Source organism: Dryobates pubescens, chromosome 4, assembly GCF_014839835.1.
Source record: "Dryobates pubescens isolate bDryPub1 chromosome 4, bDryPub1.pri, whole genome shotgun sequence".
NCBI classification, from domain to species: Eukaryota; Metazoa; Chordata; class Aves; order Piciformes; family Picidae; genus Dryobates; species Dryobates pubescens.
The window spans coordinates 42,597,229-42,624,314 of record NC_071615.1 but is presented as its reverse complement, the minus strand read 5'-3'; the positions used below and the strand labels follow the sequence as shown (position 1 = coordinate 42,624,314).

At 43.9% G+C, this 27,086-nt stretch overlaps 1 protein-coding gene across 2 annotated transcripts; it reads left to right on the top strand.

Moving 5' to 3' along the window:
• On the top strand, positions 1 to 27,086 carry GSDME (gasdermin E). Of its 2 annotated transcripts, none has more exons than XM_054161189.1 (12): positions 1 to 134; positions 2,187 to 2,300; positions 4,068 to 4,182; positions 4,630 to 4,860; positions 5,551 to 5,743; positions 14,302 to 14,473; positions 15,451 to 15,571; positions 20,185 to 20,373; positions 23,401 to 23,528; positions 23,646 to 23,832; positions 25,353 to 25,426; positions 26,236 to 27,086. In XM_054161189.1, exons 4-12 carry the CDS (start codon positions 4,650 to 4,652, stop codon positions 26,464 to 26,466), a joined length of 1,506 nt encoding a protein of 501 aa, XP_054017164.1. In that variant the 5' UTR covers positions 1 to 134; positions 2,187 to 2,300; positions 4,068 to 4,182; positions 4,630 to 4,649; the 3' UTR covers positions 26,467 to 27,086. The 2 variants fall into 2 exon arrangements, with proteins under 2 accessions (XP_054017164.1, XP_054017165.1); XM_054161190.1 differs by having other exon boundaries at positions 4,068 to 4,191.

Sequence of the window (27,086 nt, the reverse complement as noted above, 5' to 3'; positions counted from 1 at the left end):
GCTGCCGGGGCTCTGCGCCAGCTACTCGCAGAACGTCGCCCTTGGCACCTCGCCTCCGGGCGCGGCTTGGCACGCCCTGCGGGCGGAGCTCGCCGCATCCTCAGGGCCCGGCGGCGGGGATCGCCCGGAAAGCCGTGAGTACGGGAGTGGGCCCGGAGAGGTGATGGGGGCAGGCTGTATCTGCCTCCCCAGCGCCCACGGAGAGGACCCCGGCCGCCGCCGCTCGTCTCGTCCCGCCGGCTGGCTGGGGCGAGTGTCGCGGGGCCTCGGCGTGCCGTGTGGCCCTCGCCGCCCCGCCTGACCCTCTCACACCCTCCCCCAGGAGCGGCTGCGGTCGCGCAGATGCGGGAGCCCCGCTTTCTGTCCCTGTCAGAGGGAGAACGAGGCGGAACGCTTCCAGTTCACTTGTGATGGTTTTGAGAGGGGGTCAGGCGTAGTACGTGCGGGGGATGCCCTCACTCGAACGCCTGCGTGAGCCGCCTCAGCACAGTAACTAATGAGGTGGCCGGCGGCTTGCTCAGCAAGGACAAGGGCAGCTTGGGTCCGTCCCCAAAGCCTGCGGCTCCTGCTACAGGCCCTCACACCCCCACCTCGCAGGGCATCACCTGCAAGCCCCAGGTGTGGGTATTGTGTCCCTGTAGGGTGCCTTGAGCTGCCGGTGGGTTTGTGCAGTGTCAAATGCTTGAGGCACATGCTGTAAAGCTCTCAAGGCTCAGAAGAGGGCTACATCCACAGCTAATGTGTTTGGTGTGGTTTTGGGGACCGCATGCATTCAAAGGGCTGAAATTCATTGAATGTCCTTGCTAAGCTTTATAAATTCGTTTTCATGGCTGTTTTTTGGTTAGTTACAAGGGTGAAAATAAGGTTTTGTCCTAAACCACACATCCTGTTTGCCATCACTCCCATGCTTCAGTAGCCCTTCAAGCACAAACTACAATTTCGTTAGGATTCAAAGGCCACTACCACCGCTGCATGGCAGAGTTAATGCCTAACAGCTCTACTGACACTGTGGCTCCTGTGTGGTCATCTTTGGCCTTCAGGGGTTGTATTTCCTTAACTGATATTTGGCAAACCCCTTTCCCAAATTCCCCTGTGCCCTTTGAGCTGGGTAAGAGGTGGCTAATCTTACCTTAAATGGCAAAAAAAATTATTTTTTATATTTATTTTATAAAGGTCAGCATATGTGTGTACAGAATGTAAGAAACACTTGGCAATTACTGAGTTAGAAGCACTTGGCAATTACTGAGTGCTTGCTTTCGTGCTGCCAAAGGCAAATGCCAATTATTCATAAGATGTTTCTTTAGATACGGTGCCCCATGACATTGAGCTAGGGAGCTGTGATAAAGGAAAGAAGCAGGGTATGATTTTAAGTGAACAATGGAGTTGCTGTACCTATCTTCACTCGCTCTCATCCCCTTCATTGAATAATCCTCCCAGGCTCAGGCTAATTTTAAATATCTCCAGCAAAGAAGGTACTCCACCTTCCTCTTCTCCTTTCGTCCCTAGCTATCAATCTGCAAGTCAAATCACTCTGACAGACTTTTCCTACCACATTTGATACCTTCCATTTTAATTGTAGCAAACTAAGCACAGCTCTAAAAATTTAGGGGAAGAAGATCCAAAGGCAGGGTTTTCTTAATGCTGTGCCTATAAACGGTCAGGGTGCTGTTGATCCTGGTAGCTGTTAACTTCCTACTTCCTCTACAACTATCTGAAGGGAGGTTGTAGACAGACGGATGTTGGTCTCTTCTCCCAGGCGGCTAGTACCAGAACAAGAGGACACAGTCTCAGGCTGTGCCAGGGGAGGTTCAGGCTAGATGTTAGGAAAAAGTTCTGTACAGAAAGAGTGATTGCCCATTGGAATGGGCTGCCTGGGGAGGTGGTGGAGTCGCCATCACTGGAGGTTTTCAGGAGGAGACTTGATGGGGTGCTTGGTGCCGTGGGTTAGTTGTTTGGTTGGTGTTGGATTGGTTGATAGGTTGGATGTGATGATCTTGAAGGTCTCTTCCAACCTGGTTTATTCTATGTATTCCTTGTGTTGGGTAAAGGCATTTTCACTTGCTCTATGTCTTTGTTTTGTGAGCTAGTGGAATAGGATATTTGGGTACATTTTAAGATTTAGTGTTAAAGGCACCATATGCAAAGAGGCATAACAGGAATTTGGACAGAATACTCTTGTTTTGCAGGTACAACTGCACCAGCAAATATGCTCCCTGCAAAGACGTTCCCAGCACAGCAAAATGTGGGAGTCACTGATGATGTCATTCTGAAGCTAAAGACAGCCCCATCTCTCCTGTCTGGTGAGCCTTGAGAGTCCTTATAAGCACTCTGTGCTCTTCCCTTGATGTCTTTTTTGGTAGTCAAAAGTGAAGTGAAACCCCCATGGACCAGAAGTTTTATAGATGGTGTTAATTGTTCTTTTAATGACATTTAGTGAGTGTATAAAAATGCCAGATCATTGGGAACTGCTTCTTGGAATTTGTCTTACCATAAAAATCTTCAGAAATTGATAGGCCTTTTTGTTTTCAGAGACTGTGCCCACGTGTGTTGCTCATGTAGGAATGGGGTCAGAAAAAGTCAATAGCCATGGAAAGCACAGAAATGTCTGAAGAAGGTTGTGATGGGGAAGAGCAGCTAATGCCGGCAATAAGAATTCTCTTGATGGTCCCCTCCATTACAAATCAGTCATCTGGTTGGTTGTGAAATACAGTGTCACACAAGACAAATCCCAAGGAAAAAGAAGACTAGGGTTTGGGGCTGTTGGGGTTTGGGTTTTTGGGCTCTTCTCTGCTTCAGTGGAGCTGCATTGCTTATTCTGTTAAATCCTACTGAGACTGGAACCGAGAAAATTAAGCAAGAGAAATATGAGAATGCAAAAAATCTGTCTGTCTGCAGAGTTTAGGAAAAGGTCAGAGAACAAGAAATACAATGAAAATATTCTCAGGGCATGCAGCTGGGGCTGTGCTGCAGGCTTGTTGCAGCCACAATTACACTGAAAGTCCCGGAAGACTCCTCAGTGAAAGGTTATGTGACTTTGACGTGTTCAAATCCTTTCCCTGCAGGTGATGTTGGGAAACACCCTTTACTTGCTTACACAGAGAACTAAGAGTAGGCCACAGGGGTTCAATGAGGAGGTAGGCACTTCAACATGAATTGGTAAATACTGGAGGAGTATTATCTGAAGTGTGATTTGGAAAAAGCTAGTGGAGAGGTAAGATTCCATCTGCAAAAAGGGTTGTTTGGGTTTTTAACTGTGTCCTCCAGCTGATACTAAACCGTGGAGCCTGTGGTGCTGCCACTAATACCTGACACTAGTATCTAACATCTGTGCAGAGCAAGAGAGGTGATTAAATCATGAACATGTAGATACCCAGTTGGGACATCTTATGATCTTAGTTGAACTTTGCAGTTAGTGTCAGCTGGGGGATTCAAAGGAATGCTAGCAGTTTTGAAGAATTCTGGAAATATCATTAAACCAACTAACAGGGAGCTGGAAAATTAAAAGGGATTTGATTTGGCTTTGTTGGTGTGGTTTTTGTTAAAGATAACAAAATTACTTGTTAGAACTCTGTGTTTAGCACTTCTGAATGGTCATTTTTTTTGCAGTGTTCACAAGCTTAGCCACTTTTCCATATTGAAAAAGCTCCTTGTAAATAGAGCAAAAGGCATTGCTTGGGATCAAGAAAACCTTACACAGTAAGAAGTGCTCCTATCTTTCAATTAAAGCCATTTACCAGCTAGAATAAGGTGATGTATGTAGCTGTTGAGCAGTTGCAAATAGCATATGTTCAATTTAGCAGTGAATTATGCTAATGGAAAGTGGAAAATTGGAAAATACTGAAGGTAAAAAAGGTTCAGAAAGAAAACCAAAAAATAATTAGGACTTTTCAGGGGCGTAGTTCAACCCCAAAACTTAGTCACTGAGATGCCAGCACAAATACCTGTTGCTTTTTATAGAACAACTGTTATCATCCATAAATATGTTTACTCATTGCTAAAAAGATAAGATAATTCCTGTGAATAATACCCAGTTGCCTTATATGGAGTGAGATAACTTTTTATGTTAGGTAATAAAAGAAGGCTTCTGCAGGGAGGCAGAGATCCCCTGCCGTTGCACCAGCGCTCTCCTCATCCCAGCCGGTCGCTGCGAGGTGCTCACTAGTGGATTCCTTGGAGTTTCAAGTAAGCTGTGTATGTTTTTACCTCCCTAACAGATTAATTACGTGTGGGTGTTCTTTAAAGGAGTTTTTCCAACTAGAGACAGGACTAGTTGTTTTTCTCACACATTTATTTGCTTCCCTCATGAGCTACGTGATCATGAATGCCACGTGCTACTATTGTAATGTTTAAGCCGTGCCTATCATGTTTGCAGTGCAGCATTCTTTGCTTATTCACTGTTGCTTATTTAAAATTTCAGCTAAAATTGTTTTCTGTATGCTACTGTGAAAAGTTTTTTTGCTTTGGGGTAAGTGAGCTGTCATGATTCCCAGTGCAGAGTGGAGAAGATGAGGTGGAAACGCTTGCTATTCCTGCAGTAATACCAGTACAAGAACGAACTGCTTAAAAGTGACTCTGTAAATATTTATACTTTGCAGCTTTATTTGTTGAAAACCAGCTGTATTCTTTCAGGCTTTAATTGATTCCCCAAGATGTTTGCAAAAGCCACAAAGAATTTTGTGAGAGAAACTGACAGTGGAGGTGACTTGATCCCTGTCTCCCACTTGAATGCTTCAGACAAGCTGCAGCTTCTGGGCTTAGTTACAAAGAGGAAGAGATTCTGGTGCTGGCAGAAGCCCAAGTATCACTTCTTGACAGTCACCCTGAGTGATGTGCTTACTGAAGACAAACCAATACAACCAGGTAAAGCACAATTATTGCAGATAAAAGGAATGCAAAGCCTCATCTTTCTTGTTATTATTGTCAATTATATTACTGGAGGGCTTCTTTCAGAAGAGTGCTCTAAGGTATTCTCCATCCATGAAAATGAGATGCCTGGATCTTTTCTCACTTGACCATTCATTTAACTAAAAGCAGTAATAATGAATGTTTGTTGTTTAAACAAAAAAAGTTTTGCCTAAATAGACTACTGAAAGTGAGAGCTGAAGGTTGTTAAGCCATACAGTCCTGCTGTTTACTAGCAGTGCTGTCTCAACTGGATGCTTCCATTGGTTTTCAGGGAGCTGTGGGACAGCCCTGTAAGGAAGTATGTCGATATAATGGCAAGGTATTAACCCTATTGTACAAGCAGATCTGCTTTGCAGTTTTTCATTGTGGCTGAAATGTTTCAATCATTCTTTATAAATCTTCCATGCATCTGAGCTCAGCATTTCAGTCACCTTAGGTGTTCCTAAAATGGCACAGTATAAAAGATAGTGGAGCAAAGATGATGAAAACACAGAGGAAGCAGAAGACATGCAGAGCTGTAAATCTCAGGAGTGTTTTTTTGCCTTCACTAGCTTGTCATATTTTATGTAAGTTTCAGTTTTTCCAGTCACTTCAGAACCATTTCAGCACTTCACAAGGTAGAAATTACTTTTATTGCTTTCCTAGTCATTGTGGAGTCCGACTTTGTGAAATACATGGGGAGGTTTGAAGATTGTGTTCAAGGAAGTATTGAAACTTCATTTGGGAAGATCAGCCTAGGAGCTGGAGGGAAGGGCTATGTGGAAAACCAGTCCTCGTTCGGAAACCTGAGGAAGCAGGAGATTGACTTGCAGCAGCTTATGAAAGATATCAAGGACAGGTATGTTTTTAATGTGGGCATTGGAACAGCCAGGAAAGATTACTGAACTTGAAGACTTGGGCTGTGCTCACTGTGCAATTGATAATGTAGTGTTGCCTTAGTTTGGGAATTTTATTGTTTATCTCTCATTTTCAGGTGATAAATCATATGCACAGAAATAAAAGTGTCTAGATTTTGAAAGCTTGATGGTCACACCTTTCCCTTTCATTTTAAAAAGTCTCTTTTCAATTTTCTCTTATGTATTTGCATGAATGCTACCACATGGAACAAGAGCTAAGTCCTCCCCTCTTTGGGGCCCTGTACTGAAGTAACAGTATAGATTGGATTCACTGTGTTACTAGGGCATATGTTATGGAAACTGAGTTCAGAAGTGCTGGTGTACTTGTAAGCAGGCTTTATAATGCTTTTTTGTGTATGAGCAGCTGTGCAAGAAAATTGGATTATTTGGAGTTGAAGGAATGGCAAAGTGAGCAAGCATGGTCACTGCATCTTCTACCAGTTGAACAAAACACAGCAATAGATCTAGAAACTCACTGGTATGCACTGTAATAGCTGAGGGGAGCTGTAATCTTAGCTTTACAACATATATAACACTTCCTTTACTGCTCTGGAATTGGATTTGTTTGATCTTGTAATAACACAGTGGTGGACCAAAGCCTACTTGGCAACTAGCTGACAAGTCAGGGGTCTACCGTGTATTGCAAGTCCTGACACGTGGGAGATGAGGATGGTTCATTTGTGACAGCAGCATACCCGAGATGTACAGATGTGGGTGATGTAGTGCATTTTAACAGCCTTCGCTGATTTTCTGCAGATAAAGAAAATAGGCTTTTGTTATCAGTGCAAAAGGCATCAGAAGCAGTGTGTAAGTCTGCTTTAGCTAGGCTGATATTCTAGAAATGATCAATTCCTCATTTTCACAGGAACACATGCTGCTGTTCTTTTAATTGTGAGCATTCACAAGGCAACAAATGCATTTTAATAAGTTTGGAATAATGGAATCATCTGCCCAGGGAAGCAGCAGTCTCCCCAACATGAGACACTTCTAAGATTCAGCTGGACAGGGTGTTGGGCCGCCTTGTCTAGACATTTTTACCAAGAAATGTTGGACTAGATGATCCTTGAGGTTCCTTCTAACCTGGTATTGTGACAATAAGACACCTTACTGTCTTTGTACTAAATGCCATATTAAAAGCAGAAGATCCTGGGCCTGTAAAATTGTTCTGCACCTAGTGTCAGAAAAATACTGTGAGTTAAGATTTAGAATCTTGTTTTTAAGACTTGGTAGGGTCCTGAAGCAAACCAAACTAAAGTAACCTCTGTTCAGGCTTTTACTTTGTCCTCTGCAGCAAGTTACCCACTCTGTCAAACAAATCCTCTTCTTGCCAATCAGATTTACTTCAGCATCTTGGGATTCTAATCCTGAATGCAAATCAATACTTAGATATGTATGATAGTCTTTTAAGCATGGAAATCAGTAGCTCTACATCAAACTGGTCGGAACTGTAAATGAGGTTAATGTGGGTGCCACTTTATACAAGGAGCTAGTTCATAGTTCATAGAAAAGATGCTCCTATCTTGTTAAGGCCTCAGATGCAAAGTGCATAATGATACCCACTTGCCTGGATATCAAGCAAGACTTTGCTCCTGCCAGATCACTGCAAATTGTGAAGATGGCAGAATCTTCAGCACAGCGCCAAGGCTCACTGGAAATTGTGGCAGTCCTTATAAATGGAAATTCAGTCACTCATTCATAAATGTTCAATGATCTGTGAGGGATTGTGTCCAGCTTCTAGCTTTTGTCTTGTTCATGGAGCTTTGTGTGAGTTCAGGAATTCAGCATTCAGGAGTGCTGCTGTCTACAAGTGGGTTTTGGATGCCAAGCACTGTTGTTCTGTCAGTCCTTGTGAGGTGAGAGTCAGCAAAGTGTTCTTGATTTCCTCTGATGCCATACATTGCTTGTGCTTGCTTGATCAATTATTGCTTTGTTTATTATTTCAGTACATAAAGTCTAGTTATGCTGCATTTTAAAATGTTGTTCTTGCACTAGTCTGGTTAAGTCAAAATAGCAGCAGACTCTAAAAGAGGTCAAAGCCAATGTGTCTTCTGAACTAAGTCATATGAGCCTTCAAGGTTCAGCAAGCTGGAAGTGCTGAGTGGCAGCACATTGCTTTCCTGTCCCTTCATCATGAACCTTCTGAAGGAGAATCCTCCTGATCTTTTCATTAGATTCTAGATGCTGCATTGACTCTCCTTTTCTGGAAAGGGATGGCAGCTGAAGGATGAGGGATGAGATCCTTCCTGATGCAGGAGCAGTGACGCACTTACTAACATAATATGCAATATATTAAATGGTTCTTCTAGCTATAAAAACTCAGCATATTTTATCTTGCATTATTCTTGCTTTTTGTATTACTTTGTGCTTGCTACCTCACAGAATGCTGTAACAGACTGATTTCAGGTCAGAGTCCTGTGCCTTTAACACGATGATATTGCTATGGATTTAAGAGTACATTGCATCTTCTATTTTAAGGCGTTCAATACCGTCTGCCATAAGATGTCATAGAGAAGCTCATGGGCTGGGTGAGCAGATGGTGAGGTGGATTGAAAACTGGCTAAATGGCTGGGCTCAGAGCATATTGATGAGTGGTACAGTGCCCAGCTGGAGGCCCAGGGGACAATACAGAGTCCAGTCCTATTTAACATTTTCATTAGTCATCTGGGTGATAGAGGCAACTGTCATCCAGTTTGCTGATGACACAGCATCAGAGGTGTGGCTGATAACATGCAGAGGCTTGTGCTGCTATCCAGAGAGACATTAACAGGCCCGTCTGGTGGCAACATCATGTAGTTCAAGAAAGGGAAGTGCAAAGTTCTGCACATGGAACAACCACAGGCACCAGTAAATGCTGTGGTCTGACCAGCTGGAAAGCAGCTTGCAGAAAGTAACCTGGGGTCTTGGTGGACACTGAGATGGATGTGAACCAGCAATGTGCTCTTGTTGCAAAGGCATGAGGGGCAGAGTATCCCCAAGAGGCTGGGGAAGGAGAGCCTTCCTCTTTTCTCAGTGCTGGTGAGGTCACTCCTGGAGTATCATGTAGTATTCTGGGCTGCCCGATACAAGGGAGAGATGGGTATACTAGAGATAGTCTAGTGAAGGGCCAAAATGATCATGGATCAACTGGAGTACCTCAACAGTTGGCTGAAGCTTGAGGAGATGGGACTCCTCAGCCTGGAGAAGAGAACCCTAGGGGAGATCTTAATAAGGTGTATAAATACCTGAAGGATGGATGAAAAGACAATGGATGCAGGCTCTTTTCACTGGTCAGTGCCTAGTTGCAGAACAGGAGGCAGTGAGCACAAACTGGAACACAGGAGACTCAGGAAAGATTTAATTTGTTTTTGCTGTGAGGGTGACTAAGGACTGGCACAGGTTGCCCAGGGAGGTTTTGGAGTCTCCCTCCTTGGAGACATGATGATAGGCAGCCTGCTCTAGATGGCACTGTTATAGCAGCATGATTGGACTAGGTGACCTTTCAATCTGAGCCATTCTGTATACTTCCCTCAGGGAAAAAGATTATGAGGAGGTTGTAATCTCTGTAGTTCTCCTGGGTTAACAAATCTGCTTGCTTGTTTTGACTCTTTCACTATGGTGAAATCACTCAGGTGATTGAAGTAGGAGTTCTGAAGGACAGTGACAGCAGAGAGAAAGAAGTAGGACCAAGTGGCAGCAGTCAGTCAGTTCACATCAGCTGCAGAGAAGTGTGCCTGTCACACTTCCATCATTTCATGGGAATGATTCCTAACTGTGATTAGCATGTTAGAAAAAACAGGTGTTACTAGCTTGATTGAAAGATATTTTTACAGTGTTGCATATTGCACTCTAATGGCACTTTCCTTTATCCCACTGTTGTCCACACTGAGGCAGAAAGAGGTGCCTAATCCTGATCCAAGTGAAGTGCAAATTCACTCTGTTATCCATTCTCTGAAAGTCCTTTAGTATTTATGTGTATGGTGAGCAAATCATCCAGGTTTTTACCATGGGTTATATGAAGTCACAGAGTATTATGAGACAGGAGGATGCCATTCAGAAAACAGAGGCACTGTCTGTCACTTGCACTCTCAGAAGTCTCTGGTCTTCTTGGGAAAGATGTTCTATGAAGTAATTGTCAGGTTATTCTGTAGGGAAAATTGTGACATGCTATCAATGAGCTGACTGAAGCAGCTAACTGTGTTCCAGTTTGACTGCAAGAAATAGGTCAGAGAGGTTGTATTTGAAATAAATTAACAAGAGAAATATTATGTGTCTCTGCTTGGTGAATAGTGGCAGAGTGTGGGCTGGTGGATTTTTACTCCATGGCACTCATCTGGAGGTCTCTATTAGAGAAGGCACAAAGCTAGGTGAAGGCTGCCTCTCTGCAGCAAGCAGCATTGGTATGGAAGACATCAGACTACTGCGCATTATAAATGAAGCAGAGACAACTGAACAAGCTGAAGAATTCTGACTGAGCAGTGAGAGAGGTTTTGAAGTCAGTCATGTGGATCTTATGGAATAAGTTGCATTTGGGTGAGCCCATGAGTGGGGCACCTATGTCTGTACAGCTGTGACTGCAGGTGTGTTCAGGTGACGCTGCTCAGTGCGGGACTGAAAAGATTTTCATTTGTGGGTAGTTTGGAGCAGTGAAAATCTGTGCAGGCAGGTCACAGTGCTGAGGTCAGTGTGAGGATGGAGAGTACTTGCAGCAGTAAGCACTTCTTCTGGTATTCGTAGTAAATTGAGAAACACATTGCTCTGAGGATGTGTGGAGTGGGTTACTGAGAGGAACAGAGAGGATAAGAGGGAAACGTGGCCCTAGCCTCACCCTGTTGTGGATGGTGTTGTCAGTGGTCCTGCACCTGCAGGGAATAAAGACCCTTAGTCTCAGCTGTGGGGTGTAGAGCAGACTCCTGCTCTCCTTTAGCTGTGAGAGCCTGCTCTGTTGCCAGGTGGTGTCTGTTTTCTCCTGCCGTCCATTGGTTTCTGCTTTTCTGTTTCCATTCTGCAGCAAATTGCCTTTGTGCCTCTATTCTCCACTCTTTTCCTCATGCAAGAAGGACAAAAGTGAATGAAAATGAAGGAAACCTTTACATTACAGGCAAATGAAAGTGTTTAATTAGATGTGAAGAGTGTGAGACCAAAACTCAAGGAAATTCTTCTCTGTTCATGTTTGACCGGCAGAGTTTCCATTGACCTCAGGGAGATTATTCAAGCAGAACAAACAATCAAAACCCCATAACCCTTATCTTTTAAATTATCTTTGTTTCAAGAGGGTTATACTCTGTGTGTTGATAATGGGACTTAACAAACCAACATCTCCTTGTCTTTTATGTAGTGTTACTTCTGAGAGCTTGAGCTCAGCTTCCCAATGTGAAAAGGATTATAGTGATGTAGTATGGGTGATGATGAAAGAGATGGTAAGAGTGATGGTCATAGAACAGAAACAAAAGCTCTGGAACATGGTCTGTAACATAAAACAATGCAATGCAGTTGGTGTGCCTGCATGCACATGTGCTCAGGGGTTTAGCTCAGCCACCTCCTGTTGTTCAGATTTATTCTTGATACTCAGTGTTGATGAGTTCATCTCTTGCACCAGTACACTCACAGATTCAGTGACCATTGCCCTCAATACTTACAGCTCTGCTCTGCTTTTCAAACTTTAACCCTGTTGCATTTTGCTCTTGGCGACTGTTTTCAATGATGACTGAGATAAGCAAGGTATTTGCTTACCTCATGTTGTCTCCTCTCTGAGTTGCTGAGACCAGCAGAACATTTTGCCTTCCCCAGGCTGCACCCCAGTAATGACTTGTGTCCACCCACCCCTCTAGAGTGGTGAGGGGCTTTATGATAGAAAGTTCAGTGCCAGAAGCCTAGAGGAGCACATTTAACTGTGCTGTCCTAAAAGAAAAGGTATTTGTTGCTGTTGGTAAGGGTATGTGTCCTAAAGCTCTGAATGATGATGTTCACTGAACTTAGCAAGGAGGCCATTTCTGCCAGCTTTACAGTTGAACACATCCCCCTGAAGTCACTTGAATCTTGGGACTGAGGCTGTAGCCATGTCTCTGACACACAATACAGCTTTGTCCTAGGGACCCCAAGTCACCTATGTGACACAGTGCTTGCAGGGAGCTCTACATCACAGGCTGAAGCAAGTAGCTCTGTGCCCCTATGGTGTTTGTGTCACTGCATAGCCTCCAGTTCTGCAGCAGCTCCTCCACTGCTGCCTCAGGAATTTCTTCACTGCACCTCTTTGCAAGTTTACCTGTGTCTTCTGACTCTCACTCTGCCACTCTGCTTCTGGACCTCAAACTCAGCAGTGTGAGGGGGTCTGGTTGAGGGCAGAATACTGCAGATGGAAGGAAGAGTCTCTTGAATCCTTTTGTTCATTCCTTTGTGAACAGTCGAAATCATATTCTGTATGCTTCCTGTTCAGAAACAGCCAGTCTCTAATCAGTATTTTTCTGGCTTTCCTTGTTTTGTTACATTTGCTTTAATTTGGGGGGATATCCTGTCAGCTTGTCATCCCCTAAAGCAGATAAAAAGTACATCATGTGAACACAGAGGACAGACTGCTTTTGTGCTTCTTCATGGTATTTCTTCCAATGGAGCTTCTCAGGCTGAGTGCTAAAACTGCAAGTTCCTAATGCATTAATTTGTATCTTCAGGATGCTCAGCACACCTGTTCAGAGTCATAACCAATTACTATGAAGTACATGATAGGCTTAATGGCCTATTCATGTGATAACTAATAGTTCTGATTTGGCAGGCACTTCCAAGAGCAGCAGTGCTTGTGATTGCTTGACATGTCTTCAGTTTTTGTTTAATCCAAGGATTCATTGCATTCCAAGCATAAAGCCTGGCTTTGCACCAAAAGAAAGGAAAAAGTTGTATTAATAATCTCAAGAATGTTTGGGGGTGCTTTGCTAGTGGCTGTGGCATTGCTTCAGAGGGATTTTCTTCCCCTTGTTTAAACAATCAGCTTTAAGGGTTTTGGACAGTTCATTCCAACTGATTGAACTTTCATGTAAGCATGTAACTCTCCAAAGATCAAAAATGGCCTCAGGATATTTTTAATTTAATAAAGAACTGAGCTGACTTCAGGCTTGCACAGACTGCATAAATCCAAACCTCAGAATCTAATAAATCTCCAACTTTTTAATTAAAAGGGGAGATATCTCTATTTAAGTGAAGTCAGACATGTCCTTCTGTCATATTTTGGGGGATTTGTCATTTAGTCCCATGAACAGCCATTTGCAGTAAAAGAGAAGAGAAGAGACTGAATAACTTGAGCTGGGGATAGCAAGCTCTTAATCTTCCAGTGGTGGTTGCCTGTAGCTGTCCTAGTCCAGGATGGCACTGAAGACCAGTATTTGGTCACAAACAAGCCCCATGTCCCCTCCCCTGTTGAGAAGCACCTGGTGGCACACCTTCAGCAGGTAGAAGAATGTACAAAGACATGGGTGTCAGGACTGAATGGTGACAAGGAGATAAATGAGACCAAGAATGGCCAGATGGCTGGAGAGTGGTAACAATGAACTGTGAGAAGGAAGGGAGACTAAGGCTGGGAGCCACAAACAGCTGGTGTCATCCAAGGGCACAGCATAGCCCAGAAATCACATGAAGGGAGCTTGTGAGCTGCTGGCTGTGGGACAAAGATGAGTGAATGAGAAAGAGAGGGAAGAAATGGAAGCTGACCTGGTCAAAGAGAGAAAACTGAGGGCTGTTGTGACAAGTGGGGCTTGATTACAAAGAGAGAAACTAACCAGATTGGAAGTTTCCTTGCTCTATGTTCCCCAACTTACAGCAGCTTGACTGCAGCTTTTTTGAAGCAGAGCTTTGTGATGTGTATATAGCTAACACTATCATTTTAGATGCTTATTATGTATTATGCTATCGTAGGTACTTCCATTGTGTGTGTGCTTCCATTATGTATGTAGTAGGGGCTGCAGGGGGTTCATAATCTGGACCAGGAGCACAGATCTTGTGTTTGTTCTCCCTGGTAACTTTTTTGGTTGAAGTCATTCTTTGAGTGAAGACTGCAGGGTATGACCCATTGACTTACTGATATTGATTGTGCTAATGTGAGACTCTGAAGAAAACAGTTATCTGGTGTCCCCTGCCATAGCCACGTTAATGCCAGCGTGAGGTCAGGGTAGCAGAGAATTCAGTCTGGTGTCTAGGAGCCTAGCTGGTTATTTTTGTATTACACTGAAAGCTTAAAGTTTTCCTTAGTTCTCCCTTGATTTTTTGTGTGTGTGTATAAATAGCCAAACAACTGCTATTTTTGCTCAGAGTAGGGAATCAAGAATTCAATAGATGCGTTGGGACTTGCTGCGAAACACAGATATTTACTGCTGCCAGATAACAAAAGGGGACATCATCATTTTGAGGAGACTGCTCATGCCATTGTTATCTTTACAATAAAAGCTTCTTCAGACAATTAAGAAAATGTTGGGTGGTTGTTGTTTTTTTCCCCTCTGTTCTAGTATTTACGTTGCTAATGGCATCTTTTCTTCTTCAGGACAATAAATCTAAGCAGCAGTTTACTGCAACAAGTGATAGAAAGAAAACGTGAAGTTCTGTGCATCTTGAGAGAAAAGATAATCACAACTCAGAAGTGTACCATCTCTGAACATATCCAGACAGAAGAAAAAATCAGCGCTGTCATGGGATGCACTACGAGAACAGTAAAGGTGAAAGTCATTAAAAATCTGCAGGGAGTCTACATTTGCATACTGTCTGAGAAGAAATTGCCATCTCTCCCAATAGACTTTGTTTTTCGTGCTTCCTTAGCATGTTGAACTCGCTGTGCTCCTCAGCTGTGAAACTTCAGAAAGGCAAAATGGTTGTATGGGGGTTTTTTCCCCGTTGCCTCCCTAGCAAAAGCTGCCATCTTTCAGTGTGAGCCAGGCGTGGGGTTTCCAGCAATGATGTCAAATTGAGAGTAATTTTCTATGTAGCTTCCTGTCTACAGCAGAACATAAACTGAATTGTTACTCAGTGGAGGTTGAAGAGCAGAATGCATTGCTGAAGCACACGTATTGGAAAAGCCAAGCAGTTATTGCAGGGTCTCCTGAGTGGTGATATTTATTGGGAAGCTATTTGGTTTTGATCGTGGGAGTAGAGATTAGCTGCATTGTGAGGACATCTGAACAATTGCCTATGAATTGGGGAGGGATAACCAAAGTCAAAACATTATGAGGTGGTTGGTTTTTATCAAAGCTGCAGATGAATCATTTCTGTGTACAGGGTGTCTCCAGCAGCAGAAATCTAGAAGTTGCAGTTCAGCAACCCTCTGCCAAGTGCCACCTTCCTGGTACCAGACCTCCAGCTGGGCAAAAGGGGTGTCAGGGTAGAAGAGGGCAGGACAGGATACTGAAAGGGCTACCCTTTGCCTAGTGACATAGCATTTCATGTGTGGCAAAAGCTGCACCTGGAGCTCAACTTTTTACTAGGAGAAGGTAGGTAAGAGTTTGAAAGCTGCTTTTGGTATTGTACCTGCACCTCACTGCTCATCCAGTTATTTTCATCGATGTCAAGTATAACTTGTGCTTAGACATCATGGAGAATAAAGCACAGTCTCTCCATTTCTTCCCCTTAATTAATGCTGTGTTGAAGCCACACAATAGCTGAATCAGGTAAACAGTGAAAAAAAAAATCTGTCCTCTAGGTTTCAGTGAGTGAAGATGGAAGTATGATGAAGGATTCTAGTGTGATCCTTGAAATTCCTCCTGCAACCACTATTGCCTATGGAGTAATTGATCTGTTCATAAAGCAGAGTGGCCAGTTTGGTAAGTATAAAGATCGTCTTGTGTGGCACACAGTTCAGTTGTGGACAGAGCTGTCTGTTGGGCAATGATTTTTGCATTTCCCTGTGCATGAAGGTGATTGTTATGTGTGCTGTGAAATGCTGCTCTTCTGTGTTGGTGATGTTTTTTCACTTGTTTGAATAAATCATGAAGTCAGAATAACTTGGGATTCAGCAGACTGCGGGTCGTCTAGCTCGAGCTCCAGCTCAAGGCAGTTAGGTCAAGCTGCTCATATCCTTGTCTATTCAAGTTTGGATTGTCTCCATAGACAAAGATTCCATCACCCTGTTCTCATGTTTGACCACCATCATGGTGAACCTGGCTTTTTTGCCTTTATATCTAATTAGAGTTTCCCTTTCTTTTCATTTCTGTCTCTTGTTTTTGTCCTGTCATCATACGGAAGAGTTTGGCTCTGTCTTCTCTTCCTGCTTCTGTTGGGTAGCCTCAGATAGCATTAAGGTTTTCCCTCAGCAGTATTTTCTCCAGCTGGACATACTCAGTCTCTCATCTTCTTATCACACATGATCTCAGGCCCCAGGGATCTCGGTAGCTGTTTGCTGATTGATCCAGTGTGTGAATGTCTGTCTTGTACTGAGAAGTACAAAAGTGGAGGCAGCACTCTCAGTGCAGTCTCACAAACTCAAAGATTACTTTCATTGATCTGCCACACTCTTGTCCATATGCAGCAAACTTCAAAGCTGCAAGGGCATGCTGCTGATCTTCTCATTTGTTGTCCAGGTCTTTCTCTGAAATTCTCCTTCTAGCTAGTTGGCCCTCAGCCCATGCTGTTGCCTTCAGCTATGGACAGGGAGAGTGAACTGAATATAAATTGATGGTCAGCTAGGACATTCATGCTAAGAAAACAATTATTCATAAAATCCAAGACTGGAATTTAAGCACTTCTGTTTCACACTTGCATGTATAGATTGTTCTTAGAAGGGTTGCACAAATGTCCTTGCCATGCTTTACTTATTTCAAGTCGCATACTTTCAGGTGTCAAGTTAAAAAAGGTTGAGATTGGCTTTGTGGAGGAGCAGTAACCCTGCTCTGCAGTATTGCCTAAGTTTTTCTTTCTTGTCTACCCTCAGTTAAACTCTCTGACCTAAAGGAGGGTGTAAGAAAATGTTATGCAAGAAAGAAGGAAATCAGATGGACTGTGCAAAGAACTGATGTGGAAAGAAATAGTTGAAGTGCAGTTGAGATCTGAGTACAATTCCTTTGGATATGAAATGCAGGAGATGCTATCCAGCATTCTCCTTTAACTGACTTCTGATATCAAAGAAGTCTGTACATTCAGGAATGTAAATAAATCATTTTTTACAGGTTACATGATATCTGGAATGTGGAATTGCTCTGACACCAACTGAACACATATATAGCAGAGGGCATTGACTCCAGGGTTATAGTGGAACTGTAATACAGAGAAACAAGGTGCAATTAAGGCTGACTACACAGGTGTATAGCTGATAACCTACTGATGTGATTTCTATCTGAAAATTCTTATGTCCTGTTAGCTGATTATCCTTGGGTCCTGTTAATGATCTGTATTCCTCTGCTCTTTTTCCACTTCTGCTTTTTTCCACTTTTTTTCCTCCCTTTGTATTTAATGCTACATCTTTTAAGATTCAAAGCCAGCACGTTTTGTCTCACAACTTGCTGCTTTTAATTTGTTCTATCTTCCCTTGTCTGACTGTCATTGAGAAAGTGGAGTGGAGGAACTGACAACAAAATTAGGGATATGCCAGCAAGACTTAAGTATGGTAGAGCCTAACCTTCAACTTCTTAATGTCTGAGCAGTGATCAGAGTCTGTTTATGAAATTAAAAGAGCCTTTGAAGCTAAATCCAGAGACTAATGTAGTCTTTTCATGTGAGACTGAAAATGACCAGCAGCAGGTGTAATGGTTAATGAGATTCTCTTCATAGATAATTACAGATTAGGGTTCATGTAAGCTGGAGTTCTTTTATGTCTTTTCCTTTACCACTGGCAGTACTTCAGTTATTCTGTAAGGAAGAATGCTATATAAACCCCCTTGGAATGCTCTGGCTGATGTGACTGGACATGCTTGGACATTTTTCTAGATTCCCTGTAATCATTCTGGTTTATTTCTACATGTTGATTTTTCCTCTACAGGTAAAATCTGCCTCTGTTACAGACATGACGGTTTTGTGTCTCTAAAGCCTCCCTGCAAGCCCTCTTGTTCTTGCTTCACCAAATAGAAGCTATAGTAGCACCAGGCTGACTCGCTTTGTCCTGTTCATTGCCTTGTGTGTGTGACTGAATTCCTCTTTCATGTGTGTAAATTAAACAGTCCTCTGATTTTTCTCAGCTTCTCCATGCAGAGGAGACTCTTTGCCTTTGATTGTTTTCATTGATCTTCTTCAGTGTTGTTTCTTTTTTGATAATGTTTCTGAACAGCTAACAAGGTCTAACCACTGTTGGAGGTTTGTCACTGATGGATGTGTTGTGTATATTCTTTCATTCACTTATTTTCCCTTCTCTCTCTTTTTTTTTTTTAAGAGTATGGCAATTAATGAGCTACAGAATGAACAGTCCTAGTACTACAGATCTTTCAGAGTCCTGTAGTTTCCTCTGAATTGAGTCCTGTCACAAGGTTTAGCAACCAGCTCTGTATCTCTTAAAACTTCTCACATGATGCTGTGCATGATTTCCCTTCCTAGCATCCCTCTGCCATAGGAGGGCAGGTAGTTTATTAGCACTGGCCTCCTCCTTCAGGGATCCTGTGAAAGCCTCCTTATTACCAGTGAAAGCAACATGAGCATGTTGGCCCTACGGTGCCTTAGCTGCTCTCTGGAGTCTTATTGCTTTGGGAGGTTCTTTAATTTGTGTTAATAACTTTCTGCTCCTCTGTAGCTCCCTCTCCTCTGTGAAGGGTTCTGCAGGCATAAAGGTCTCTGTCATCTTTCTTTCTCTGTAGCAGAGATTTCTTTGTCTGCTCTCCCTTTGAAAAGCTTTTTGCTGATGGAGTGCTCTCTGTGCTTTCTCATCTGCTTTGAATGTCCTTAATTTGGTGAGACAGACTCTTACAACTGCAGGAAGGTTATATTTAGGTTTTGTGCCTGGTACATGTGAGCACTGTACTTGATTAGTTGTTGTGGTTTGGGTTTTTTTCCCCCTTTGCTGTTAGATATTACTTTAAAATCAAGTTCCTCTTGGCAGCCTGTCTGTATTCTCCTTAGACCCACTGCAGTGGGCCAGGGAAACAGTTTCAAATCTTGCATCAGAGCAGATGAAAGATGACCAAAATATGCTTATATTCTGCATCCTTGGTGTACAATGTTGGACACAAGAGCCCAGAATCACAGAAGAGTAGGGGCTGAAAGAGACCCCTCCTGCTAGTGCACATTCTCCTAGAGTCAGGTTGTACAGGAACATGTCCAGGAGGGTCTTGAAAGTCTCCAGAGAAGGAGACTTCACAACCCCTTTGGGCAGCTTGTTCCAGTGCTGCTGTCACTATCTAAAGTAAAGTTGATGTTCCAGATTTCTCAGCATTACTCTTACAAAGGCTCCCTGTGTCCCTTCCAGGAGTCCTTCAGCTTTATCCAACTAGGGTGGCAAGAAATGATCAGTCCTGTTTGGGTGAGGTGGGCAGGTGCTCATCGTGAAGACAAGACAGAAGAGGTGATCCAGTGTGTTATTTTCTCCATGAAGTTCATGCAAAGAGACAGTAAATTGCAGAGTGATTCTGCCAGTGAAACATGCCTGGGTGAAATCTTCTACAGACTTTGAAAAGCCTCTTGTTTTCCACTCATCTGGAAAACTTGAGGAGGACCTGTGGCTTGGCTGAGAAAGAAGTCTAATGTTGTAGAGAGGCTGGTGCTGGTGGTGGTTAGTGACAGAACAAGAGGAAATGGCCTCAAGCTATGACTGGGTAGGTGTAGACTGGACATTAGGGGGGAAAAATTCACAGAATGAGTGGTCAAGGATTGGAATGTGCTGCCCAGGGAGGCGGTTGTGTCACCAGCTCTGGATGTGTTTAGAGGTCATTTGGATGTGGTGCTTGGGGATATGGTTTAGGGGGGAACCTTGTAGAGTAGGGTCCTCAGTTGGACTTGGTGATCCTGAGGGTCTTTTCCAACCTTAATATTTCTGTGATTCTGTGATCAGTGCCACAACCAGGAGAAGCTCTGTAAGGGACTCTCTTGGAGTTCTTAGGAATCTCAGAAGGTGCTGTCATGTGTCTCCATCCTGAGTGGATTCTGTAGCCTGCATTACAACATGCCTCTTGACTAGTAGGAAGTGTGAAGAATTCATACCTGCATCTCTTGCATGCAGCATTCAGGTTTGCAGTGTCAGAGAGAAGTTCTCATGTTCTTTGCTGCCTTCAGTTCACAGGAGGTGGGGTCACATTTTGAAGGTGGTGGTTGCAGCACAGGACCTTTGTTTGTAGGCACTGTAGCAAACCTCAGCGCTGCGGCAGTGCTCATTCGTTCACGTACAGCAAACGCTGGCATTCCTCCCAAGCAGAAGAGACGAGACATGGAGGAATCCTGTGTGGGAGCACCAGATCATGTCAGCTAGCATCTCAATCAGCAATTGCTGAATGACTTTTTAAAATGTAATTTCTCATTACAGAATTCTGTCTGCTGGATGACCAGCAAGGAGGCTTTGAAAAAGAAGGCCCAGAAGGCTCAGCTTACCCTCATTCAGCACTGTTCAAAGATGCTTCGTTCCTCTATCAGCCAGATGCTGTTGATAATGAGGTGGTCTCTGGGGCTAAAAACCTCATTCCCAGTGATGCTTCTCTAAGTGTATTGAAACAAGGTATTACCAGGAATGTTCTGTGTGATTACATTACAGCGAGTTAAGCAATGTGATACGAGGAAATAATCTGGTACAATAGTACAGAAGAAATTCTATTAGTTCATTTTAGTAGCCTTTATCAGGAGCTCTGGGGGGAATGCAGTGAAAGAAGAGAATAAAATTTACTTCTGCAACAGGTATGTGCAGTGGACTGTTCCCTAGGAACATTCTGAATCCCTTTGTCATAAAGATGATCTTACCAAATCAGGGGTTTGTTTCAGTTCTGGTGCATTCCAGCTAAGCTCTGTGAGATGAATGATGATTTTTACTTTCATTCAGAAAGGATCACTGAAAATGTTTCTTCATGGTTTGGAAAATCCTGTCAGTAAAGCTTCTCAGTTAAATAAAGGCCATTGTAAGTCTCAGGAATTACAAAGGAAGACATCTGCCCTCTCTTCACACAGCCTTGTTATTTTCTGATAAGCTTTAAAGCAATCTTTGTCAGCTTAGGCTGACAAAATTGATAATCTGGTTTAACTGGAAGTTTGTAAATGATACAATGGGCCAGGACCAAGGTGTTTGTTGTAGGGGTGTGGAAGGAAGGGGCAGGATTGGCACCAGAGGAATGAAAAAAGGGGAAACAGAACACACTTTACTTTCCAGCAGTTTGTCACTTCAGTTATCTCTAAATTTCACCCTTGGTTCATGGCTGTTCAACAGGCTGACAGTGACCAAGACAGGTATTTGCTGTCCTGAAATCTAGTGCAGACTTGTTTGAAAGGAGTAACTCCACAACTACCTGAAGGGGAGTTGTGGTAAGGAGGGGGTTGGGCTTTTCTCCCAGGCAACTGGTGACAAGACCAGAGGGCATGGCCTGAAGCTGTGCCAAGGGAGGTTTAGGTTGGATGTTAGGAAGCACTTCCTCAGGGAAAGGGTAATTTAGACACTGGGATGGACTGCCCAGGGAGATGGTGGAGTCACCGTCCCTGGAGGTGTTTAAGGACAGATTGGATGCAGCACTTGGTGACAAGGTATAGTCTGTGTGGTGGTGTTAGGTCACAGCCTGGACTTGATGATCTCAGGGGTCTATTCCAGCCTCAATAATTCTGTGATTCTGTGAACTCCTCCTCTATGTGTATATAAAAACCACTTTATGAAAGAATCATAGAATGGCTTAGCCTGGGAAGGACCATAGAGATCATCTACACCGACCTCCCCACCACGGGCAGGGACACCTCTCAACTAGACTCAGCTGCTCAAGCCCTCATCCAGTCTGGCCTTCAACACCCCCAGGGAGAAGGCATCCCTGGGCAGAAGGATATGGTACTGTTTTGGTTTTTCTCTTAGTTTGGCATACCTGTGTGCCCTTCTTGCTTAAAAGGCTCAGAGGTTGCTTTTAATTAACCTGAACTATCTTTTTGGGGCGGGGGGGGGGAATGAAAAAAGGATTTCTACTACAGCAATTTAAAGCAGATTTCCTGTTCTGCTATTTGTGTGAACAGTCATACACTGCATTGGGTACAAGAAAACATGTGGCTGGGCTTTTTTTGGGGTGTTTTTGTTTTCTTTTCCACTGAAGTAATCTTCAGACATCAGAGAGGTGTTTCTTGACTGGAGTGACGTGAAGGGAAATGTCTTCTGAACAAGGTTAAGAACTCTTGCCTGCCCATGTTTTTGGACTGTGGCAAAGCACATTCCAACCTTCCAGCTGGCAGTGGGGACTTGAAAGCTCATTTTCTTTTAACAGAGTGGTAATCTGATGAGCTGCCAAACAGAGAGGGACCTGGGGGTGGTGATTGACACCTGCCTAAACATGAGCCAGCAGTGTGCTCAGGTGGCCAAGAGGGCCAATGGCATCCTGGCCTGTATTAGGAACAGTGTGGCCAGCAGGAGCAGGGAAGTCATTGTGCCTCTGTACTCTGCATTGGTTAGGCCACACCTTGAGTCCTATGTCCAGTTCTGGGCCCCTCAGTTTAAGAAGGACATCGAGACACTTGAACGTGTCCAGAGAAGGGCAACAAGGCTGGGGAGAGGCATTGAACACAGCCCTGTGAGGAGAGGCTGAGGGAGCTGGGATGGTTTAGCCTGGAGAAGAGAAGGATCAGGGGTGACCTCATTGTCCTCTACAACTACCTGAAAGGTGGTTGTAGACAGGAAGGGGTTGGTCTCTTCTCCCAGGCAACCAGCACCAGAACAAGGGGACACAGTCTCAAGCTGTGCCAGGGGAGGTTTAGACTCGAGGTGAGGAAAAAGTTCTTTACTGAGCGAGTCATTCGTCATTGGAATGGGCTGCCCAGGGAGGTGGTGGAGTCACCATCCCTGGAGGTGTTCAAGGGGAGATTGGACGTGGCACTTGGTGCCATGGTCTAGTTGTGAGGTCTGTTGGGACAGGTTGGACTTGATGATCCTTGGGGTCTCTTCCAACCTTGGTTATACTGTGATACTGTGATAATCATTTTGTTCTAGTGTCATAGTAGAATTGTAAGGAAAGAAGTGCAGCGAACTGCCTTGTGATTCTATTGTATGTGTTGCAGTGGAGTCAGCATTGCAGCTGAGAAGATACCTTTGTAATAAATCTTTTTGGGTCAGAGGTGAAGGGTTGCAGTTCTTTGGTGCACCTGATGAAATATGAGGAGAGTAACAATTCAGCATCACAACAGGAACCTTTCATTCTGTGCGTGGACTCACACCACTGACTTTGTCATTTGTATTAATCCACAGATTAAGGAGAGTAAGGTTATGAGCAGAACTCTTTATTCTGGCTTATAAATGAATATTCTCTGGAGATTAACTTAATGGTTAGTTTAGTTAACATTAAAATGCTGACTTCTTGGATTCTTACTATTTTCATTGATGCTTCATTGGCTCATTAGGGAAATAAAACCAGCTGTGTTCCAGCCTTGCATTATAACTTGTGCTGCTGGAAATCAAGATGTCAGGATGTGGTGAAGAATGAGCTTACAAACTGCACAGAGAAAATGTTATCTGTTTTAACTGGCATTAGCACAGTAATGCTTAATTTTGCCTTTTACTGCTTGCTTGGGAAAGATTTGTCACGGTTGAAGACTCAGTTCCAGCCCTTCGTGAAGCTGCCGGAAGACAGGCAAAGAGCTTTGTATAAAACCCTTTGTGACCTCCTCCTCCATGAAGAAATGGTAACTGCCCTTGAGGACGTGGTAAGATGAAGAAACTTCTGCTTGCTTCTTAAAAAGTAATTTGCAGATAGACAGAACCTTCTCTTTTGCTTGCACTTTACTGTTATCAAGAAGTCGTGCTTATTCTTCCACTTCCAGCTGGATGATATCCGCACTGGGGGCCAGCCAGATCTGAAAGAGTTAAAGTCTGCACAACAAGGAGACCTCCTTGACTTCTTGCAGCTCTTAGGATGCAGCTTGCAGAGTGAGCTGTTGCTGCAAAAATACCAGCCTCAGGATGAAGAACTCTTCTCAGCTGCTCACCTCCTCATCAGTGCTATCTCTGGTATGTTGTGAATGAAGAGAACACCCCTCTCTTTTTTTTCATCTTCCTTTGAGGAGCTCCCTCTGTGTCAAAGTGTTTATGGCTCTTTTTGAGCAGTTGGTGGTGAGCTGCCTGAATGTAATTTCTTCTGTTCCTTTTTAGGGGTTTCCTATACCGTGCTTAGCATCCCTGGCTGCAAATTAAATCCAGCCCTCCCTCCCTGACAGATTTTGCTTGTAAAATACACATTCCCCCAAGAATGCTCAGTGCTGCTTTCTGCTGAGTGTGGGCATTGCCAGTTTGGCAAGCTAATTCCTGCTCTCACTGTGTACTAGAGTCCTTCCTGCCTAAATGATGAAAATTACCAATTAGGTGTTTGTCTTCAGTGTAGCAGCATTTATTGTTGAAGTGCAAAACTATATTTAACAAAGATTAATTTAACATAGAGACACTGCAGTGGGAGGGTTGTTTTGCAGCTGCTGAAAAAAAGGAGATTAAACACAAATGTCAAACAAATGCCACAATCACAATCTAGGTGGCACCACACTGTTAATCAGAAGCTACCTGCAAAGTCCTAGACAGAGTCCTTGGCATCTTTCTCTCCTCTCTCACATACACAACATTTTCCTGACATAAAGATTATGAAGGGAAATCCAGTGTGGAATTGGTTAGATGTGGCACTGTGCAGCAAAATGCCAGTGGCTGCATATAGGCACAGTGCCCCAGTAGGAAATCTTAACTCATTTACAGGGATAGAAGAGAGAGAGAAAACAGAAACCTGCTGATGTGGTACCACTTGTCAGATGCTATTAACAGCAGGTCACAGTTAATTAAGTGTGTTACATTATCTCCTGGCTCTGGCCATAATGTCTGCGGCTAATGTCCAGGTGTAAATGTAGCTGGATCAAGAATCAAAAGCTGGTTTATGTTTGTTGCTTCTATCAGGAGTTACAGCCTTGAGTTAGAGTTGAAGGGCACCACGGGGATCGTTTAGTCTATCTCCCAGCCCCTAAGCAGCCTCTTCTATGTCATTCCTCTCAAACTGTGGTGTTGCTGAAGACAGCATCTCATATATATTTTGAGAGCAAAGGTTTTTGTTTTATTCAAGGCCTAAATCATTCATCCAGCCTGCAGGCTTGGAGTGAAACACTGGGGAAGTATTGAGGTGATGAGAAGAACGATGGGGAGGAAATCTTTCCTACTACCTGCCCTTTTTTCAAGGGCAGGGATAGTCAGTGTGAGGCTTGTACCCATTGCCTATCCTCTGGGAAGCAGACAGGAAAGGGCTGGCTCAGGCTCCTCCATATGTTCAGCAGAATTCTCACAGCAGTTGTACTCAGCACTGAATATCTTTTGGTCTCCAGCATCCATTTCACAAGGTGCTATGCCCGCAGATGAGCCTCGGAAATGCAGCTCATCTGTGTTTGCTCAGCAGGAGCACCCTGTACAGAGCTCACTGGTATGAAAGTCCCATTTCCAGCAGCCAGCCTTGTGCAGCATTCACTGGGAACAGCCTTTCCCTTCTCATGTTTCCTTCACAGAGCTGTCTGATTACACTCTCGTCCTGCTGCGTGCCTGCTGTGATCTTCGAGTCGTTCCGGCACTGTGTTGTTTGGTGAGTAATCAGAATGTGACCGCAGCCTGTGGGCCCTGGCAGCAGCAGGGGCTCTGCTCTGCCCTCTCGCCTTGCACACACAACCTCCAGCGTGAACTTCAGCTGTGAGCTTTGCTTAGGCCAGGGCAGAACCTGCCAGTAGCAGCCCATGGAGGTGATTTGCTGCAGGTGGGTACACCCAGCTCTGAAACCTCCCTGTAGCTGGGAGACTTCACGGGCTGCGAGGGAAAGAGGATTGTAACTTGTGTGAATTTTTTTGTGTGGATAGTGTCAGTAGCCCATGGCAGAGTCTCAGGAACAGTCATCACCTGCCCTTGGGAAACACAGATTTTGCTTTTAGAGCAGTGGTGCTTGAGCTTTGGCAAATTCTGAAGGTCCAGGACTCTGAGCCCATTCATGGTAACTGCTGAAGGAATGGGGCAGGGCTGGTTTTAAAGGGTTTTAAGCTCACAGACCAAAAAAAAACATAGTAAAAGTTTTTTTCTATATATAGGGGTGAGAGGAGTTTTACTGTTTGCTCAAAGCAAGAGGGAGAGCTCAGTGTGATTTGCCATGAGGAAACTTGAAGTGGGGGAAGGGGCACAGTAGGAGAGATGTTGCTCCTGAAAGGGTGCCGTGGATCTTTAGTTCTGGACGAGCATGTCAGACTTGTCAAGGCCAATAGTAAAGGGAATCTTGTCCTTTTGCCACTGCCTTGTAAAGCTCCCTGATGCTTCTGTAAGAAAAAACCTGAGCTGTGTGATGGCAGGAGCAGCACTGCTTGGAAAACCTTTTTAATGCCTTTGTCTTTTGCTCTCTCACACACACAGCCCAACATCACTTCAGCCGATGGCTCTGTGGCACTGAGCAGTCCTCCTGTGGCTGCTCTCACCGAGAGAGGAAGATTTGATGTCGTGCAGAGACTGTTTGCTTCATCAAACATTAATTTGGAAATGACAGAGTCTTCTGTAAAAGCTGTAACCATGAAAGAACCTAGATTCATCCCTCTTGTTCTTTATGTTGCATTGTATGGATTTTATGCTTTAGGTGGAAGTGTATAGGAGCCTTGCAGAGTATCCAGCTCTTGCTCTAGACTGTTCTTTGTTCTGTAGCTCAGCAGTGTAGTGTTGGTATGTTTGAGGTTGCAGTAGAGCCACTCAGACTTGCAGCAGTCCAGCCAGGGGCTGTGGAGGTCAGGGTGGACTTGGCATACCTGGGGTGAGCACTTGGAACTGCCATCAGGTGTGCTGCTGTTCTGCAGTGCCACTGAGCTATGTCTGCAGTAGAAACTACATAAATAAGGGATGAAGGGGAGGAATTAAAAAGACAAGTCTGGAACAGAAATTGAACATAGCTATTCTGGTAGCTGTCAGATCTGCAGGGCAGTAGAAGCCTGATTGCTTGCATTAATATGCGTGGGAGAGAACTGCAGAGTACAAACTGCTTTTGGTAAGGAAGCAAACAAGCAGGCAGTGGAAAGCCAGGATTCTGCAGCACAGTCAATGTTTTGCTCTTTAAAGACTTGATGTGCAAAACATCTTCACTCTGGAGCAAGTGGAATAGAGGTCTCTCAAAGAGGTACTTGATTAGGCTTTCCTTTATTAAGCTTTACAGATATGAACCCCTCACTGCAAGGAATAGAGAACCCTCTTTTTCAAAAGCTAAGACCACCTTAGGGGTT

What these genes read in the sequence shown, in the direction of transcription:
- GSDME (XM_054161189.1), top strand. Translation starts at nt 4,650, where the DNA reads ATGTTTGCAAAAGCCACAAAGAATTTTGTGAGAGAAACTGACAGTGGA. An exon ending in AGACAAACCAATACAACCAG is followed by an intron (nt 4,861 to 5,550) that starts GTAAAGCACAAT and finishes TTGCTTTCCTAG; the next exon opens with TCATTGTGGAGTCCGACTTT. An exon ending in CCTCATCAGTGCTATCTCTG is followed by an intron (nt 23,833 to 25,352) that starts GTATGTTGTGAA and finishes TTTCCTTCACAG; the next exon opens with AGCTGTCTGATTACACTCTC.